This window comes from Anabrus simplex, chromosome 4 (assembly GCF_040414725.1).
Source record: "Anabrus simplex isolate iqAnaSimp1 chromosome 4, ASM4041472v1, whole genome shotgun sequence".
Taxonomy (NCBI): Eukaryota; Metazoa; Arthropoda; class Insecta; order Orthoptera; family Tettigoniidae; genus Anabrus; species Anabrus simplex.
The window spans coordinates 441,944,223-441,965,147 of NC_090268.1; the positions used below are offsets into that span (position 1 = coordinate 441,944,223).

Below are 20,925 nucleotides of genomic sequence, written 5' to 3' on the forward strand. Positions count from 1 at the left end.
TGTCTCTAAATTTGCGCTCTTTCCCTAACTGTGCGTTGAAGTCCCCGAGTAGAATGATTGTATGACGCTCTGGGACTTTGCTGATGATGTCCTCTAGTTCTTCCCAAAATTTGTCGGTACTTTCAGGGTTACGTTTATTGTCCTCATTGATGGGTGCGTGAACATTTACTGCAGTGTATATCTTGTTTGTGCACCGGAAGGTTAGAAGGGACACTCGACTATTGGGCGAGTCGAAGTCAATTACCGAGTCCAGTATCTTATGGCTTACAATGAACCCAGTCCCCAGGTGTGGCACATTCTTCATTCTTCTGCGCCCTACCTTTCCCTTAAAAATACGGTACCCCTGCGAATCAAAGGCATGCTCATCTGTATACCTGGTTTCCTGTATTGCTGTGAGTAGTATCTTGTGGTGAGTCAAAGTATCAGTTAAATGCTTCAGTTTGCCTAGCTTAAGTAGTGAGTTGATGTTCAATGTGGCGAAATAGTTATGTTCCTTATATCGGATCTTATTGCTAGTAGTTCCAGGACGCTCCGACTCGTCCTCAAAGCATGTTGGTGTGGGCTCCCCAGAATCCGAAGGCCTACTATTATTATTATTATTATTATTATTATTATTATTATTATTATTATTATTATTATTATGGTTATTATTATTATTGCCATCACTAAATGTTCTCATGAGTATATTGTTATTCAATTGATCCACCTGGTTTATAAACAACATTATCCTAGTAAATAATGTATAGTTACACAGACATTATATAATTGGATGCACAAATATGGGAAACATCATTTAAAACAAAATTTTATGGAAAATTATAAATATTATTCTTTAGGGATTAATGAGGTAGTCATGTGTGTCATTATTGAGAATTCGTGTACAGTCTTATAAGGTAATAATGTAACATTAACAAAACTTATTTTACATTTAAAAAAAAATTTATTCACTTTTCTCTTTTGATTTATCAATAAAATTTTATATACATATTTAAACTCAAATCAGTCTGAGTCATAAGTCATTGTAGTCAATAGTTTTACCGAATGCACTATCCCTATGCATCCTGATTCGACGACAGGGACTGATCGCGCCTGAGAAGAGGACCTCACCACCTTCGGTAAGTATTTTTTTTTAGGGCAGCCGAGGCAACGTGACATCTAATCTACACCGAAGGAGCTCTGCAAGGGTGCAGTAAAACAAGTAACAGTATTATTATTATTATTATTATTATTATTATTATTATTATTATTATTATTATTATTATTATTATTATTATTATTATTATTAGAGTGAGAGGGAACACCAAAATATCGTTGAATTGTTTATCCACCTCATTGCAGGGCTGTGGTTTCGTACCCATCCACGCAAAAAACGGCGTCTCTGTATTCCGACTTCTATTATTCTGTCGCCATCACAATACTGACTAATGTGTAGGCTAATGCGATAAATACATATCACAGTATATCATAAATTTCGTATTACCTCCAATAATCCAGGAGCAGAGGACCGCGTGTACGACTCTGCTAGTTTATTGGACAGTTCCCTTCTTCCAACAGCATCAATTTTTATGTTTCACTACAACATAACCCGATATATACACCTCTTACATCTTTCATAGGAAGACACGAACAACAAAACATGAAAACGTCCTTGCGTGGATCAAACATGGACGATTTGTATCGTGAGGAACAAAAATTATAATTATCACCATCATCACCATCGTTGACCATCTCCAGTTGCCCGGGTGTGGTGTACGACCCCCTCCATCTTTGTCTGTCCATGAACCACTGTCCTCTCATAATCTTCGCCCAATCTCGTCCTCTCTCCTCAACATCTTTCTTCACCAGATCCGTCCATTTTCCATTGGGTCTGCTTCCTGGTATTTTTCCTTTTACTTCTCTTTCGTATTCTCTTCTGACAGTCCTGCTTTCACTCATCCTTCTTACATGTCCAAACCACTTCAGTCTTACTTTCTGGATCCTCTGTAATAGGGAGTCTCCAATTCCCAACTCCTCTCGGACTTTTTCATTCCTGAATTTGTCCTTCCTGGTTTTCTGTATCATGGTGCATAGGAACTTAATTTATGCACAAATAAATAATAATTATACATAATTCAATTTACGTAATCAAAAATTCAGAACAGTGTGAAATAAAATGTTGTACTCAACAGCGCTAATTCTATGTTATCCATTTCAAAATTTTGCTTACTCTTATGGCTCGAGCGTAATCATCCCAATCGTTACGTGGCTCTTGCTTAAATAAATAGTCTATCAGTGTCCACACAATGCCTACTTTTGAAGCGCAAAATCGTTTACAATGCGCCTACTTTTTGTAGTATTGCTGATAAATAAATACATGCTCATTAGTAAACATTCATACATTGATCGTCTATTCACTCTTTTGGGGTCAACTCCCCGCCATTCAAGTGACCTTCGACTTATTTTATATTTTATTTATATTTCTGTCATTAACTTCTTCTAACTTTTTCTTGTCACCCAGATATGATGAACATTCTTTAATAAATCCCTCAACCATAATTCCAAAGCTATCTAATATACACTGACTGACAGTGACAATGCAACACCAAGGAGGAGTGGTTCGAAAGGGATGAAAATTGGGGAAAAAACAGAGACGGCACGGACGAATAATCGATGTATATTTCAAACCGATATGCAGGTTACACAATGCGCACGGTATCGACTCAGTAGGATCTAGGACCACCGCGAGCGGCGATGCACGCAGAAACACGTCGAGGTACAGAGTCAATAAGAGTGCGGATTGTGTCCTGAGGGATGGTTCTCCATTCTCTGTCAACCATTTGCCACAGTTGGTCGTCCGTACGAGGCTGGGGCAGAGTTTGCAAACGGCGTCCAATGAGATCCCACACGTGTTCGATTGGTGAGAGATCCGGAGAGTACGCTGGCCACGGAAGCATCTGTACACCTCGTAGAGCCTGTTGGGAGATGCGAGCAGTGCGTGGGCGGGCATTATCCTGCTGAAACAGAGCATTGGGCAGCCCCTGTAGGTACGGGAGTGCCACCGGCCGCAGCACATGCTGCACGTAGCGGTGGGCAATTAACGTGCCTTGAATACGCACTAGAGGTGACGTGGAATCATACGCAATAGCGCCCCAAACCATGATGCCGCGTTGTCTAGCGGTAGGGCGCTCCACAGTTACTGCCGGATTTGACCTTTCTCCACGCCGACGCCACACTCGTCTGCGGTGACTATCACTGACAGAACAGAAGCGTGACTCATCGGAGAACACGACGTTCCGCCATTCCCTCATCCAAGTCGCTCTAGCCCGGCACCATGCCAGGCGTGCACGTCTATGCTGTGGAGTCAATGGTAGTCTTCTGAGCGGACGCCGGGAGTGCAGGCCTCCTTCAAACAATCGACGGGAAATTGTTCTGGTCGATATTGGAACAGCCAGGGTGTCTTGCACGTGCTGAAGAATGGCGGTTGACGTGGCGTGCGGGGCTGCCACCGCTTGGCGGCCGATGCGCCGATCATCGCGTGCTGACGTCACTCGGGCTGCGCCTGGACCCCTCGCACGTGCCACATGTCCCTGCGCCAACCATCTTCGCCACAGGCGCTGCACCGTGGACACATCCCTATGGGTATCGGCTGCGATTTGACGAAGCGACCAACCTGCCCTTCTCAGCCCGATCACCATACCCCTCGTAAAGTCGTCTGTCTGCTGGAAATGCCTCCGTTGACGGCGGCCTGGCATTCTTAGCTATACACGTGTCCTGCGGCACACGACAACACGTTCTACAATGACTGTCGGCTGAGAAATCACGGTACGAAGTGGGCCATTCGCCAATCCCGTGTCCCATTTATCGTTCGCTACGTGCGCAGCACAGCGGCGCATTTCACATCATGAGCATACGTCAGTGACGTCAGTCTACCCTGCAATTGGCATAAAGTTCTGACCACTCCTTCTTGGTGTTGCATTTGCTCTGTCAGTCAGTGTATGTACAAATGAATGTACGATTTAGTTGAAGATCAGTGCCACACTGCAACGGTCTTGAAAACTGTGGGCCTACAGACATTAGGAGAGATGGGGTAACTAAACCTCATAAGGAGTGTGAATATTGTAACTGATAATGCTCGCAGTGTTTCTTGGGAAAGTTCAACATTCGATGGAGCATGGCCATAAGGAGAAATAGAAAAACATATCTGCAGACCGGTATGTATGGATGATGTTTTCAGTCTTAGCTCTGCAACCGGTTTAGATAGACAGCGGACGTTTTGATTGCCTTTAGAAGCTGCACTATGGTAAGATACCATAAGATACCATATTACTAATCTGATATAAACTCGTACGGGCATGTACTGTATATAATAGCTAGGATTATATTTTTTCACAATAATCATTAATATGAACAACCGAATGGGTGAAATCTATAAGGGTGTAAGTAAGAATTTCTGTATTCACAGAAAAGTACGTTTATCAGTCATGAATCTGTCATCACTGATACGCATTTGGGGCTGTCTCCCGGGTGGTAGATTTCCTACGTATTGTTCACCTAATCGTTTCTCAAATTATTCCAATCTATCAAAAATTTTGTAAATTGTTCCAGACTCTAATTCCTCTTCCTATGAACGAACATTTGAGAAATTTGTCCTCTTATGTTCAAAATTTATTTTCATAGCATGACCCTTTCTAAAAATTTCCATCAGACTTATTCGTAAACTAATCTCATTAAAAGTCATCTCTTAAACTTACAGCTTGGAACATAGGTCTTACTCGAGCAACACGTCTCCAACGCTAATATTGCAATATATTCGTAGCAATAATTATTCTTGGGAAATCACCCAGAATAAGTCGTGCTGATTTCTTCGGACATCCTCCAGTTTCCGAATCACATAATCCTAGTGAGTGTTTCAGACAGTGGAACCGTATTATAATCGAGATTTCACGAGGGTTTACGGCCTATCTTTGGCATCCTTACACAACTTTTAAATAACCGTATGAAATGAACTCTAAACTATTTTTACAATATCGTTAATGCGATTATTCCAATGAAGCTATTTCCTTAAAATAACACCTAGGTACCTGCAGTGATTTTTATAAGGTATTTCCACCCCCATCAACACAATCATTCAAACGGAGGGGTCTTTTCATCTTGACGAAGTTAACCACCTGATAAGTCGCCAGATTTACCATCATACGGTAAACACACATCTCGTTACATTACCCCGGTTTAGGGAGAGGGACGGATGTTTAACAGAATTGAAGTAAATGTTTAGGGATGCATAAAACTGGATCGCGAGTGGCTTGTGGACCACCCGGTATATATTTTGGCGAGGCTGTCAGGCCGAGGCTGTAATGGAAGGACGTGGGTTCGATTCCCCACCGGGAAGTCGAAAATTTATTTCCTCGAAATTTTTTGGCAGTCATTCACAATACTGTAACTTATTTATTATTCTATAAAGTATAACACACCGGGCGAGTTGGCCGGGCGCGTAGAGGCGCACGGCTGTGAGCTTACATCCGGGAGATAGTAGGTTCGAATCCCACTATCGGCAGCCCTGAAGATGGTTTTCCGTGGTTTCCCATTTTCACACCAGGCAAATGCTGGGGCTGTACCTTAATTAAGGCCACGGCCGCTTCCTTCCAACTCCTAGGCCTTTCCTATCCCATCGTCGCCATAAGACCTATCTGTTTCGGTGCGACGTAAAGCCCCTAGCAAAAAAAAAAAGTATAACACCATCCTCAATAAGGTCCTTACTCAAATCATTTACATGTAAGAAAATAAAAATATAAAGTTCCAATTATACTTCCCTTTGGGACCCCCTATTAATCATTACAGCATCAGATAACACTTCACCTACTCATATTCCCTGAGTTCTGTTTTCTAGAAGTTTAACCTCCATTTCAATCACTCTCTTGTCTATTCTAATAGCTGTAAATGTCTTAAGTAGTCTCCTATGATGTGTACTGTCCAGCTCCATGCCTAACTGGTTAGCGTGCTGGTCTTTGGTCCAGAGGATCTCGGGTTCGATTCCCAGCCGGGCCGGAGATTTCAACCTTAATTGGCTAATTCCAATAGCACGGGGCTGGGTGTGCGTGCCGTCTTCAGCATTAGAATTCATTAGAATTCATCCTCACAGGCGCACAATTCGCCTATAGTGTGTCAGATTAAGAGACCAGCACCACGTCTTTTCGAAGGCGACACGCTTTAATATTATTATGATCTATAATATAAAACTCCTAATGTTGTCAACTCCGTATAAATTTAAATCGACAGACCTTATTTCTGTTCATTTCTGTTTCCTTTCGTTTTTGAAGCTTGATTGGTTACTTTATCCTTTTGTGAAAAGTAATTTAATTTAATAGATGTAGATATTATTACCTTCGAATCATCAGAGAATCAATCTCCACGCGCTGCCACTAACAGTGTTCAGTCTGACGATAGATAAGAGTAAGGAGTTACAGATAAGTTGTGTGCTTGAAGGTTCCTGGACACACGAATTGGAGGTGAGAACTTGTAAAGCCTTCTGTCCTGATTAATGGTCTCGGCTCGCCTCCTTGCCACCTGCCATCGATCCTGCCGCTAATGCAAAATACTTCTCTGGGGCTACACAACTTCCGACGGACGGACAGACAGCAATTACTTGTACATCAGCGATGAATGAAATTTGTCTTGCGTGCTATGTCAAGATCCTGGGCAAAATAATATTTGCTGCCTAATAGTTCAAGTAATATCAACACCATTTTGAAATACATTTCTCAGAGCTGAATGCTGAGAAATTGGTGAACACATCTTGAGAAGAATACCAATATCAAAATTTCTCCTTCTGTTTATTGGAATTGAGTAAGCTTTCTGAGTCCAAAATTGTTTTACGAAATCATAAATCAAAGTCATGAAGGCTCTTAGGAGGGTTTCACTATCTGTAACTTTGGTACTTGGCGGGATACGGTTGTTATCTGCAGGCCCGGCTGCCTTTACCTCCAGTAAATAACCTCGTGCCTGGTGAAGACTGATTGAACCTCACGACAAAGTCTACTTCCAGTAGTAGAAATCTCGTTTCTTAAATTTTCGACTTCCTTGCGGGGAATCGAACTTACATACTTGTGGGTGAATCGCCTTTACAGCCTCGGCCTGACAGCCTGTCCAAAATATACACCGGGGGGTCCACCAGCCCCTTGCAATACAGTTTTATGCATCCCTTCACATTTACTACAATTCTGAAAGACATCGGTCCCTCTCCTTACACCTACGTAATATAATTAGATGTGTGTCTACGGGCTAGAAGACAGCAGGAATCGTGCGCGTCACTACTAATTAATTTTGAGTACCTCGAATGAACCCGTAAAACGGGTACTGAACCGCAGAACACATACATTAAAACAGGAGGTGGGCACACAGACAGGGAGCACGGTACTGTATAGGCTGGGAAGTGGGCGCCGTAAATCAAGTGTCGCAGTAGCTCACATGGCAAGCGGGCGGGGATATACGTGATTGTGGACAATGCTCTAGGTAGCAGGTTCGAAAACCCACATACGATTTTTTAATGAATCAGTAGCCTGCTCTCCGGATAGACGACAACCGACGGGCGTGACATTTCGGAGTTTGGAAAGACGCCTGTGGGATACTGCATGCCTGGTAAAGACACGGCCAGACGTTTGCCGACAATGAAGAGGTCGTGTTTGACGCTATCCGGCGTAACCCTCATACTAGCACACGGGCCATTGCACAGGAGATGAATATCAACCAAGGTCAGTTATGCGAATATTGCATAGCCACCGGTATCACCCGTCCCATCTGCACTTAGACCAGGAGTTCCATGGTCATAATTTCGAAATCCGGATGGCGTTCTGTCAATAGATCCTACAGTGTATGGACACTGATCCTGCTTTTTAGCGACTCTTATTTACAGACGAAGCACGATTCCACAACAATGGAACCGTTAATCGCCATAATATGCATTATTTGAGTGTGGATAGTCCCCATTGGGTGCGACAGACAGCTTTATAGGTACAATTGGGCGTGAATGTATGGTGTGGAATCAAGAGTGATCATCTCATCGGTCCCCATTTATTTGAGGACTATCTGACCATCCAACGCTATCTGCGGTTTCTCCGAGATTAACTACCACCGTTTTTGGAACGTGTGCCACTCCTTGACCGCTGCACGATGTGGTTTCTACATGACGGAGCCCCACCGCACGCGGCTGTGGTCGTCTGGAACCATCTCCTGCGACGTATCCTGAAAGATGGATAGGAAGGGGAGGACCCGTGCCCTGGCCCGCCAGATCGCCAGACGGTCCTTACAACATCGCGTGCAGCTCTGTGTCGACCACGGAGGTCGTTAGTTAGAGCAGGTGCTGCGTTGAACGACGTGGATAACTGGAATCCTGTCACATGTGTCCTAGCCTCTATCAACCCAGCTCGACTCCAACAGCCCTTTTCAAAGCAAAATAAACAAATCAGTCCGTGAAAAGTACCGATATTAATTATAAAACCTTGTCACATCCCAGGCAACTGGGTTAAGAGAATACTTACATGAGACTTGAACTTTCTAATCCTCGAGCATTGTCAACTGTCACAAACCCTCCAGCGTGATAGCCATGTGAGCTACTGCGACAATTGACCTACTTCCCAGCCTATACAGTACCGTGCTCCCGGTCTGTGCGTCCACCTCCTGTTTTAAAGTACCTTTTCTGAGTATCTGCACTCCCTTTACGGTTTCCCTCGAGGTACCCATAATGAATTAATACTGGCGCTCACGATTCCTGCTGCTTTCTGGCCGGAAAACACCCATTACCCTGGTTTAGGGAATTCACTTGGGTGGATTTCAGAGAGAGTAAAATTGCTACCATCACATTTTAATGTCACTGTATGAAATACACTTTTCTTTTACAAACATACCGGGTGGTCAACCAGTCCCTGGCGATCAAGTTTTATGAATCCCTTCACATTTACTACAATTCTGAAATAATTGATGGACCCCCACAAGGCCTCCTGTTCAGCATAAGAGGTGGGGCCACCTGAGCGAAATGCTGGTCTTTCTCCCCAGTTGTATTCTCGACCCAGTGTTTCATGCTCCATGACACTGCCCTTAAGGCTGGGTCCGTGGGAAAGACCAACCCTGGACGGTAAATAAATAAATAAATAAATAAATAAATAAATAAATAAATAAATAAATAAATAAATAAATAAATAAATAAATAAATATTGATCGTATGGCTTCGCTATAGGGTGCAGGTCCTTTAATTGTGCGATATAGCCTGCCATTGTCAATTCCTACGTGCCAGAGGACAGATAATCGAATGTCTGTTGAATGATCTACGATGGAGATTTAATTGTTTTCTCCGGTAAATAAAAAAATTATATCCTAACAGATCTTTTAAATGGCAACATCGTACGACATGGAGTGGAGAATTGACTTCTTTCCGCACTTGAAATAAGGCAAATACTCCAATACTGATTTACTTTACAGAAGGATCTAAAATATTAAAAATAGCAATTATAATATATAAGTTTGGGAACTGTTAGTTTATCAGTAGTCAAAAATTCGGCGTGTCATTTTAGAAATTATGCCATATTCAAACTAAAGCTGATGTATAGAGAGAAGATTTCACAAACATCCTTTAAAACTATGAAAACAAAATCTGAAATTTCTGGCTTATTATGTTGGATATTTAGTCCAAAAATTTTAGTTGAATTCAGTAGTTATGTTCACTTAAGAAGTTAAATTCCTAAAACATGCGCGTGTCCGCCTCTGTGGTGTAGTGGTTAGCGTGATTAGCTGTCACCCCCGGAGGCCCGGGTTCGATTCCTGGCTCTACCACGAAATTTTAAAAGTGGTAGGGCCTACGAGGGCTGGAACGTAGTCCACTCAGCCTCGAGAGGTCAACTGAGTAGAGATGGGTTCGATTCCCACCTCAGCCATCTTGGAAGAGATTTTCCGTTGTTTCCTACCTCTCCTCCAGGCAAATGCCCAGATGGTACCTAACTTAAGGCCAGGCCCGCTTCCTTACTTCTTCCTTGTCTCTATTCCTTCAAATCTTCCCGTTCCTCCGCAAGCCCTCTGTTCAGCATAGCATGTGAGGCCACCTGGGCGAAGTACTCGTCATCCTCCCCAGTTGTATCACCAGACCCAATGTCTCACGCTCCAGGACACTTCCCTTGAGGCGGTAGAGTTGGGATCCCTAGCTGAGTCCGAGGGAAAATCCAACCCTGGACCGTAAGCAGATCAAGGAAGAAGTAGAAGTCATGTGCGTCAGATGCCACGCCCCTTCTTCATGCATTGGAATTTCTCATCTTCCCTGAAATCTTACGTCCGTTTTGTCAGGCAGTTGACGGTATCACACTTAGGAGTATTGAAGAAGGCTGTAAACCATGGTGATTGCCGCGGAAAGTTTGTTTTGAATTGAGAGATTCCGCGTGAGATTGAGGGCTGTGAAATTCAACAATCATTTCCAACACCCTTTTTCTACGACTGACAGGCGGATAGACTGAGCACAGTACTACATTTAGCTGCGAGGGAATTACCCAATATGTAATTTTATGGATTTCACTGTTTCATATAAAAGTCCTTTTTGCGAAGTTTTCAAAATGAGTATTTAATTTATTTCTAAAAATTCGAATTAGTCATGACATTAAACAGCTTGCAGGCGTTAAATTTTTGAGGCCGTAGAAAATCCTTAAAAGAATTACAAGGTCCTGGACCTCGCCATTGCTGAGGAAAAGGTACATCAATAAGACCAAAATTCAAATAAATACCTTTTCTAAATCTTTTAATCTAAATTTAACTGATTAGTGTTTACGGCTAATAACAATGTATTTTAAATCAGTGAGAAAAGTTACAAGATTCTAACTCAAACATTGTCCGATCAGTGAGCAAAGTTACAAGATTCTAACTCAAACATTGTCCGAGTTACAGAGCAAAGCAAAGCAAAGGCCATGAAGGCCCTTGGAGGAGTGGAAGGTAAAAGCTTCCACCATTGTAAACCTCGGCACGTGATGGGGTACAGTGGTTAGCTCTACGCCCGGCCGCCATTGCCCCCAGGAATTAACCTGGTACTCATTTTTGGTGTAGGCTGAGTGTACCTCAGGGCCATATGCACCTCCGGAAGTGGAAATCTCGTTTCTTAAATTTTACGACTTCCTGACTAGGATTCGAACCCACATCCTTCCAGGCGAGCCGAGCACGCCTTTACCGCCTCGGCGAGGCAGCTCCTGTCCGCATTACAGAGAATTTAGGAAATCTGTGATTTTTTATGCATGTCTCCACTTAAGACAGCACCAAATTTTACATTAAGTATTCATTGTAATTACCACATTACTACAGAAGAAGACAACATAAAAATATCGCCCACACATACAGTTTAAATGTAAAAATTACTCACCGTCTTGTCATGTAACATCCCGATCTTGCAGTCTAGCCGCACAGATGAACCAACGCGCGCTGTTAAATTCTGCGGCTCTTCACCGTCCTCGAAATAAGGACCCCACCGGGAGCCTTGGTGGTGATGATGCGGTGATGGTGGCAGACGTATTTGTGGTTTTATGGGCGGTGGCCGGGTGGTTGACATTGTTTCCTCAGCGTCCAGTTCTCCTGTTTGTACCACTGTCACTACTAAATCAGTGGACATCAGGTCCGTGGAAGGCGAGATACTCAGTGTGTCGTTCAGTGACTCGGCCGCCGTCGTGAGGAGAGTGGCGGAGTCTTCCAACAGTGGCGCAATGAGCGTCGTGTCATTGTCTGCAAACAGATAAAACATGAATGACAGGTCTGGAAATTAGTTTTAAAAATATTTATCATCTATAGTAGGGTTTACCAAACCTCTGTATCTGAGGTCCCCTCAGTATATCGCATTCGTGTCCAAGGACCCTAGCCATAGAACATTATTCAGAATTCAGTGAACAAAAAACATAATTTAATATTTGATTGTATTCATTTAATTTAGGACTAATATTTAATTTCATTCAAATTTGAATTTCACTTCATTTACAAAAAGATGCTTTAGTTATGCACAGAAATTAGAATAAAAGTGACACTTGGCTAATAATTACAACAGACCGGATCTGGAAAGTTACTTGAGGAAATTCACTTACTATAGCTCTTGGACCAATAGGAAGAATGGTGCTGTTTTGCAAACACCAAGAGTTTTACAAACGTAACCACTCGAACTGAAGGTCAGCTTCTACATTAGTTCCTATTCTGTACTTCGTTTTGATTTGTGTGAGAGCAGAAAAGGTACGCCCACACTGGAGTGTTCTCATGAAAAGCATTAAGTGCAGTGTTATTTTCTTCCTAGAAATTGTAGGGTATAGGGGATGTAATGGACCCAAACGTCGGTCAGATAAGTGCACAACTTCTTCACAAACTAATGCCCACTCGTATCATTTACCGGCCAAGAATTACATTTACTATGTGTAAGTTACACAACAGCGAAGACATTTGTTCCTAAATCCTGAATAATGAGCTATGAATTGTGTGTGTACAATAAAATGTCGCTCTTTAAACACAACTTACAATATCATTGCGGACCCCTTGGATTATCGTCGCAGCCCTCCTGAGGTCAACGGACCACAGTTTTGGAATGGTTGATCTATAGGATAACCCAATTACAGATGATGCAATGGGGAATGAAATTTATAACAGCAGTAAGAGAAAATTTACAAATACATACAAATGTACACATACCTACAAGTATACATCTTCACAGATTTTCTAGAGATATGGTATATACTACAGATCAATCACAAAATAATTCACACATAACTAACACAATTACTACCTTCCACCCGGAGAAAGACTTTCCGTATTGCAGTGGAAGGGTGATGAAGAATGACAAGTGACATTCTCAGCTGATTTACGGTCCTAAGGACTTGCATCAATCAAGAATTTTGGTTTGCAAACGTTCTACATTTGGGCAGGTGGACTGTGAATTTCTGCATTGGTCGCCTGCTTGGAACATGAAGTGGAATTAACCCCAGTACAGCCAGACAGTCCACTTTACTCCTCATGCATTTAGTTGTTAAGAGTGCGTTCGCACATTTTCGGCCCGATACCACTGTATTCATTGAAATATTTTTTTTTTCAAATTCTTCAAGCCTTCTTGAAGACAGTTTCCTACCCACGTGTCCAAAAGTAACCCACTTCATGAACCATATCTGAACTCCCTCGAGGCGGTATATGTGACCTTACTGATAAGGTAGCCACACATCACAACCATACTTGAGAGAGGGTATCACCAGGGAACAAAAGGGTGTTTATTTACATGACTGAAATCTTTACAATAAATTTTTATAAACCAGAATAGTCTGAAAGTTTCCTTTGTAATATTATCAAATTGTTCCTCAATGGATAAGCCATTACTGTTAGTCAGAACTACACCTGGGCAATTAAACTCCTCCACACGATGTAAGAATTCTCCACTTATCTTATATCTGTACAAGACAGGTGTTAAATTTCGAGTAAATTGTATGACACCACACTTAGCTTTATTTACTCCGAGAGACCACTTATAACACCATTCGCTTATTTGCTTAAAATAATCCTGTAAATAGTCACCATCACTGTCTTCTTATAAGACGCTGTACAGATTCAAGTCGTCAGAGTACAAGAGACATTCAATGTACTGAACGAGTGAAGTATTGTCATTTTAGAAACAAACAAGTAGGTTAGTCCCTAACAGTGAATCCTGTCGGACGCCAGATGAAGATTGGAAGGATTAGAGTTCAAACCTTTGGACTTGACAAAATATGTTCTTAATTTAAAAACTCAAAATACCTCAGGTTCTTAAATTTAAAACAATGAAACTTCAGAAATATTTGGCCTATTAAGGGTGTGCAGCAATTGCAGTTAACTCCTCGAAAATGAACGTTCCCTGCGCCCAGTTCTTTAAGTAGATGGCATGCGACTTTTATTTTACTTTGAATTCTCGGGGAAATTCCTGTGTTTCAAATACGTGGCACAAAGATGAGAAGACGACGATGGTTAGGCTCAGTTTCTAACGATTTGAAGATCAGAAGTATAGAACTAAATGAAGCCACAGCGCCAGTTTCAAGATAGAGAATTCTGGCGACGTTTAGTAAATTCACAGAGGCTTTCTGACTGAATGATGAAAGGCATAACAGTCTATAATATGTATGGACAAATTGGAAAAAGATAAATCTGTTAGCAATTAGCAATAAATGTATATTAAAAATTAACGTTACACTTTGAACAACCTCGAAGTAAAAAAAGAACACCCGCCCGATGGCCATGAACATAAGTCATCAACTCTATATGGTATGATAGAGTGGTTAGCCGGCTCGATCCCCCGTTGGTCGAGAAAAAGTTGCACCATCACAGTTTTGGCCGGCAGGATAGGAGAGGTGGTTGTACTGTAGTTCATACAAATCACTAGATTGCGTGCCAAAAGCCTGGATTCAATTACAAACCTCCCCGCGGTGTTCATATGGACTGGTGGTTCAACAAATACAGTACCAACAAGTAGGGGCAGCTCTTTTCATCGATAATTCTTGGTGGCTAAAGGTATGGACCAAGAACTCATTCCACCATCAGTTCCCACTTCAGCCTAATTGTCAACATAAAGGAATTTGATTTATTTTAATAATCCATCCTAAATGCCATAATCCCCCTGTAAGGCGAACATCCTTTCCCTCGGAACCCCGTCATATGCTTTCTCTAGATCTACGAAACATTAATATAACTGTCTATTCAACGTGCATGTCAACATTTGAGTGCATATTTTGGCATTCTCAAATGCTTAGTTATCCGAAGCCCGATGATAATAATATTAGTAGAGGGAGCAGTAATTTATTGTAATCCAAAATATGTTTCGACGCATGCGTTATTTCCCTTATTATTACATTGAACATTACAATTAAAATTATTTACAATTTCAATCCAGTTTCTAAATTGTAGTTTTTCTTTATAATTATTTTGCCCTAGACGGCAACAGACTTAATAGTCCAGGAGAGATATGTATCGCATTAGTGCTTACTTTTGAGTCGTCAGTATAGAGATATCCTATTACAACATACATTTTCAATGAATTCAATGACTTAAAGAATGCCTATACGAATTGGTGAGTAAATTATTTCATGAAAATCCAAAGAAAAGCAGCTGGATTTGGTCTGGGTGTTTTCCGACAAAAGGGTAGCGTTACAGAAATGTTGCAAAGTTTGGTTTGGAAGACTATGGGAGAAAGGAGACGAGCTGCTTGAAGAAGTAGTATGTTCCTAGCTGTCAGTGGAGAGATAGCATAGAATGACATCAGTAGACGAGTAAGTTTTTTCTATTTGCTTTACGCCGCACCGATACGGATAAGTCTTATGACAACGTTGGGAAAGGACAGGCCTAGGAATGGAAAGGAAGCGGCCGTGGCCTAAATTAAGGAACAGCCCCAGCATTTGCCTCGTATAAAAATGGGAAACCACGGAAAACCAACTTCAGGGCTGCCGACAGTGGGGTTCGAACCCACTATTTCCCGGATGCGAGCTCACAGCTGCGCTCCACGAATAAGTTTGAGTGTGTCTTTAAAAGTAGGAAAGATCACAATATGAAGATAAAGTTGCAATTTAAGAGGACAAATTGGGGCAAATATTAGTTTGTGTGAAGAGGAGTTACGGATAGGAATAACTTAAAGGAGGTGACGAATAAATTTCCTGTCCCTTTGCGATTATTTACAAAAAGACTAGATAAACAAACGATAGGGAATCCGCCCCATGGGCGACTTTTCTAAATGCAGATCAGGATTGATTGATTGATTGATTGATTGATTGATTGATTGATTGATTGATTGATTGATTGATTGATTGATTGATTGATTGATTGATTGATTGATTGATTGATTGATTGATTGATTGATTGATTGATTGATTGATTGATTGATTGATTGATTGATTGATTGATTGGGAGAAATCTTAAACCAACGAAAAATATGTTTTTTGAAGATATATATAAGTAGTGCGAATTTCTTAATGATTGTAAGTGCCTGATTTTACTCACTGCATAAAAACATTTCAATTGTAATTTATTCAGTGGCAAGGAACAGAACTACCACTACTAAATTAATAAAGTTAAGGGGTAAAAGTATTAAGGAGAAGTAATGCCAGGGTCAGCTCTCCGAATGGTGAGCACGCACGTCCCATAACTTGTGGGTCCATGGAAGGAATGAACGCTAACTCTCTCTCAAGAGAAGAGAGTATTCTAAACTTAACTGCAGATAATACGTTAGGGAATATTTGATGTTAAGAATTGCTTCTCGAACTGAAGTGTCTTTTCATAATAAGGTTCTTTTGTATCTCATACAAGCTCCGTGGAAAGGAACGCGGCTGTGGATTTCTCGTGATGGATAAGATAAACAGCAGAAAGTATTCTCGGTTTCTCATACATCAGAGAAAAGCAAGATGTGTCTGTGTATTCTTACTTTCCTCAATGGATATCAACAAGTCAGACGCAAAGTTGGCAGTCAGACTTTACTCCCTCTTATGTACACACGGTGTATCAAAAGTTATAGCGACCGAGGGAATTTAGGGGCGCGCTATTGTGAGCTTTCATTCGGAAGGTAGTGGGTTCGGCAGGCCGGAAGATGGTTTTTCCGTGGTTTCCTCACCCAAGTTTGATTCCCAGCTCTGCCACGAAATTTGAAAATTGGTACGAGGAGTGGAAAGGGGTCGTCTAAGCCTCGGGAGGTGAACTGACTAGGTGGGGGGAGTGGTTCCGATTCCCACCTCAGCCATCCTCGAAGGGGTTTACCGTGGTTTCCCACTTGTCCCTCAGGAAAATGGCGGGATGGCTACGGCCCCCTCATTACCACTGCCAGCCCTTTCCTATCCCGCCTTCGCCACAAGATCTATCTGTGTCTGTGCGACGTAAAGAAAAAAGAAATAAAGAAGTTTTGGCACATGCCGAAAATGTACAAAGGTGCCTGAGTTAATATGGGATCGCAATCGACCTTTCCGTCAGATAATGGCGGACGTATGTTGATGCTTCGCCACTGACGAGAAGATACTGTATATCGTGCGCTTCACGCATTTGTGGACCTGTTGCTGACGCTCTAGTTAGTACTATGAGGGGCGATCAAAAAGTTCCCGTTCGACGGCCGTACAGGACTGAATCCGGTTTCTCTTTATGCATTATCCGAAAACAGTGGGGAGAGAAGCACCATCTCTGGACGTAACTCAGAACTATCTCCATATTCATGGTGGGGTAAAGTGAGTAATACAGATCATACGAGTATTTACCTAGAATGCATTCGAGAGCTTCTGTCAGACGGAAGAACGAGAAGTTCTCGAATAGAATCTTATTCATAGAGCTCATACGCCGATATCAAGTTGGTAGTGAAGGTTTCTTTGCTTTCGCTATACTTCCTATAAGATTTTGCTTAACGTCACACAGACACAGCCCCAGCATTTTCCTGCTGTGAAAATGGAAATCCACGGGGACGATCTTCAGGCCTGGTTTTGAACCCACACTCTCCTGAATGCAAACTAACAGATTAGGGCCTCAACCTACACGGCCACTCTGTCGGTGAAATAAAATACTTGTTAACACAACTGATATGTAATATATTAATGAAAATACACAGTAGAGTAATAAGAGAATGAACAGAGTTAAGAGAGTGATTGAGAGAATGAAATTACACATTTTGACAACAAGCAATGGCGTAATATAAAAATTTGTAAAATAGCTGAAATCTAAATTGGTTGTATCTTCGTCAAATAATATGTACACCGTACACGGCTAGCCTTTAATGAAATGCTTCCTGGGACACTAATTCTTGTTGATGTCCAGAGTTCGCTTACATTTCAGTTACTCGAATGCAAGTGCCTATCCTTAAGTGATCTCGGATGCATAGTAATCGATTCTGGAAAGTAATCAAATCTGCCCGTCTCTATAAAAGATTCTCTCTCACTATACAGCGTATATAAGATACGTAATACTGTACACGTTAGGGAGCCATTTAACGTCTATAGCGTAGGAAGCCATTATTCGGTCCCCCTCTTCTTTTCTTTTTCTTTTTCTTTTTTTTATTTATTCGGGGCGTCGACCCAAGAAGATCTGTTGCCCCTATTTTGAGGAAAGGAGGAAAAGAACATTAAGGAAGACACAAACACCCAGTCCCCAGGCCAGGGATATTAATCATTTAAAATTAAAAACCCCTGACCCGGTCGGGAACCGAACCCGGCGCCGCCGGGTAACAAGTGGACGCGTTGCCCCCTACACAGCCGGGCCGGACTCTGTCCCACTCACGAAGATCCATATCCAGTCCATGGTATCCCAAAATGTTATCAGTGTGTACGAGTGCGATGTCCAGCCAAATACTGTATACGACACGCAGAGATCTGTAATTTTTAACATAGGCCCTACCTGGGCACATCATTTCACCGATCACGCATGGCTGTGTCAGAGACAAATTCTTGCTCAGAGATATTAATCGGTCAACGTCATCAACGAACAACTTCCACGAAACTTGCCCGGTGTTCTACAAATTTACAATTCAATCGACACAACATGTAGTACAGAGGAGGCTGACATCTACACGACAGAGCTTTTGAAAGTTATTAAAGCAGGCGCCGAATGTATCCCTTGATGACTTAGGTTTACATTTCACGTCGGCCGAATCCACTGTAACAGCAAATAATAATAATAATAATAATAATAATAATAATAATAATAATAATAATAAATGTTTCTTCTATGCCAATTCAAGATACATTTGTGTTTAAAGAGGTTGGTATAAATGACGTAAAGCGAGTTATGTATTCTATCAAATCAAATGCTGCTGGACACGATGGCATACATTTGTCTTTCTACAAATACATCATTGGCGCCATTCTGCCGATCGTAACACACATTATTAGCTACTGTTTAACCCAAGGAATTTTCCCTACGGCGTGGAAGGATGCCCTCGTCATCCCAATCCCGAAAAAGAATGGACCCAGTATTCCTCCAGATTACCGACCAGTTTCTATCCTACCACCCCTGTCCAAAGTGCTGGATCGCCTGGTATATGAGCAAATCCTTACGTACTTACATAAATATGCTTTACTTGACTCTTGCCAATCAGGTTTTAAGAAAAAACATAGTACCATGACAGCTCTGCTGAAGGTGACAGATGACATTAGATGTGCAATGGACAACAAACAAGTGACAATACTTACTCATTTAGATTTCAGTAGTGCATTTGATACTGTCGATCCTAGGCTGCTTCTTCCCAATTTACAGTCCTTAAACTTTAGCCAGAAAGTGCTGCAATTTTTCTATTCTTACCTCACGAACCGTCCGCAGTGTGTGGTCGCAAATAGTAATAAATCAACGTGGCGAACAAAAAATATTGGTGTCCCACAAGGGTCAGTCCTTGGCCTTTCCTGTTCACTTTATATATAAACGATATCACCAGATCAATTAAGCACTGCAAGTACCATCTTTATGCTGATGATCTGCAAATTTATTACCACACTAGAAGTAATAATATACAGCAAGCAGTATGTAATGTAAATGCTGATCTTGAGCAAATTTATGGCTATGCAATTAAAAACAACCTTAAATTAAACCACTATAAAACGCAAGCCATTATCATCGGTACATCAAAGAACCTTCACATTCTAAAACAAAATTGCATTCCTCCCATAACTTTAACTAATACTGTTATACCTTATTGTGAATCAGTTTCTAACCTTGGAGTTATTATAACGGAAACTCTAAACTGGTCAGCGCAAGTTAAGAATATCTGCAAAAAGGTTTATTGCGGCTTGCACTCCTTAAAACGGTTCAGAAATGTATTCCCTGGATCACTAAAAATTCAACTTCTTCAGTCATTATTTTTTCCCATTTTTGACTACTGTGATGTCACTTTTCCGGATATAACAAGTGAATTAAGCTTGAAACTATAACGCACTCAAAATGCTTGTCTTAGATATGCTATGGATTTACGGTATGACGCTCGAGTTTCTCCCTATTATAAACAATTATGTTGGTTACGACTAGACGACAGGCGTAAACTACATTCAAATACTCTTGTGTACCAGGTACTTTCGAAAGGCATCCCTGCTTATCTCTCCAGCAATTTTCGTCACCTTGGTTCTTCACATCTCCATGATACTCGCTCAGTGTCCCTCCTAGAAATACCTGTCCACCGAACAACCACATACCATCGATCATTTACTATCACCGCTTCGGGATGGTGGAACGCTCTTCCCAAGGACATCAAGGACGCTGCCTCAAAAAGCATATTTAATACTTCTTAACAGAAGTTCCTCGTTAAGTGCTTCCAGCAAGGTATGTGTATGAGTGGAACGAGTGATTGTGTGTGAAAATGATATGAGATTATTGTACAATAAAATATTCAGTTAATATGATAACTTAAATTAAATTAAAAACATCCGTACTGTATTTACGAAGTGGAAGTAGTCTAAAAATAGCTAGTAGTAACTACAGTATTTAACTTAGACTAGTATTGCAAGGATACAATTAGTTAGATTTCATTTAATATTTTTAATAAGCTTAGTAGTATTTTTATGTTAGTATTTCTTTCGTTGTGTACTGAAATGAGTATTTTTTCAAATCTGCATTATGTAGGCAGTTCCTTTTTCTTTCTTTCTTCTTTGCTTGTCTTAAAAATTAGTGTTGTTTGTAGTTCTTAGTATTCTAAGTTAATCAGTGTCATTGTTAACAAATAATAATATGTGTGTGGTAAAGTGTAAGAGCCCTAACTTCGCCACAGAAAATAAAGGCTTTTATCTATCTATTTATCTAACAACTAGGAGTCACCTGGAGTACCCTCGAACATCTTGGAGCGAATAACTGTGGGACCGATTATTCTTCTCTGGAATATGAATCCCTCTCCACTGCAATGGAACATGACTCTCAGACAAGAACTTGATGCCCAATATTCTTGAAGACAGCATCATGACTGGACATGGCGCGAGCGAAGTAGAATTCATTCCTCGG

General features: G+C 41.3%; 1 protein-coding gene across 1 annotated transcript in view; it reads right to left on the reverse strand.

The window, feature by feature from the left end:
• LOC136872326 (opioid-binding protein/cell adhesion molecule-like) overlaps positions 1-11,737 on the reverse strand; it is a 518,060-nt gene extending 506,323 nt beyond the window's left edge. Inside the window, exon 1 of the mRNA XM_068227439.1 lies at positions 11,363-11,737. Coding sequence (XP_068083540.1) covers positions 11,363-11,737 — 375 coding nt within the window. The remainder of the gene's footprint in view (positions 1-11,362) is intronic.
• Positions 11,738-20,925: the final 9,188 nt, after the last annotated feature.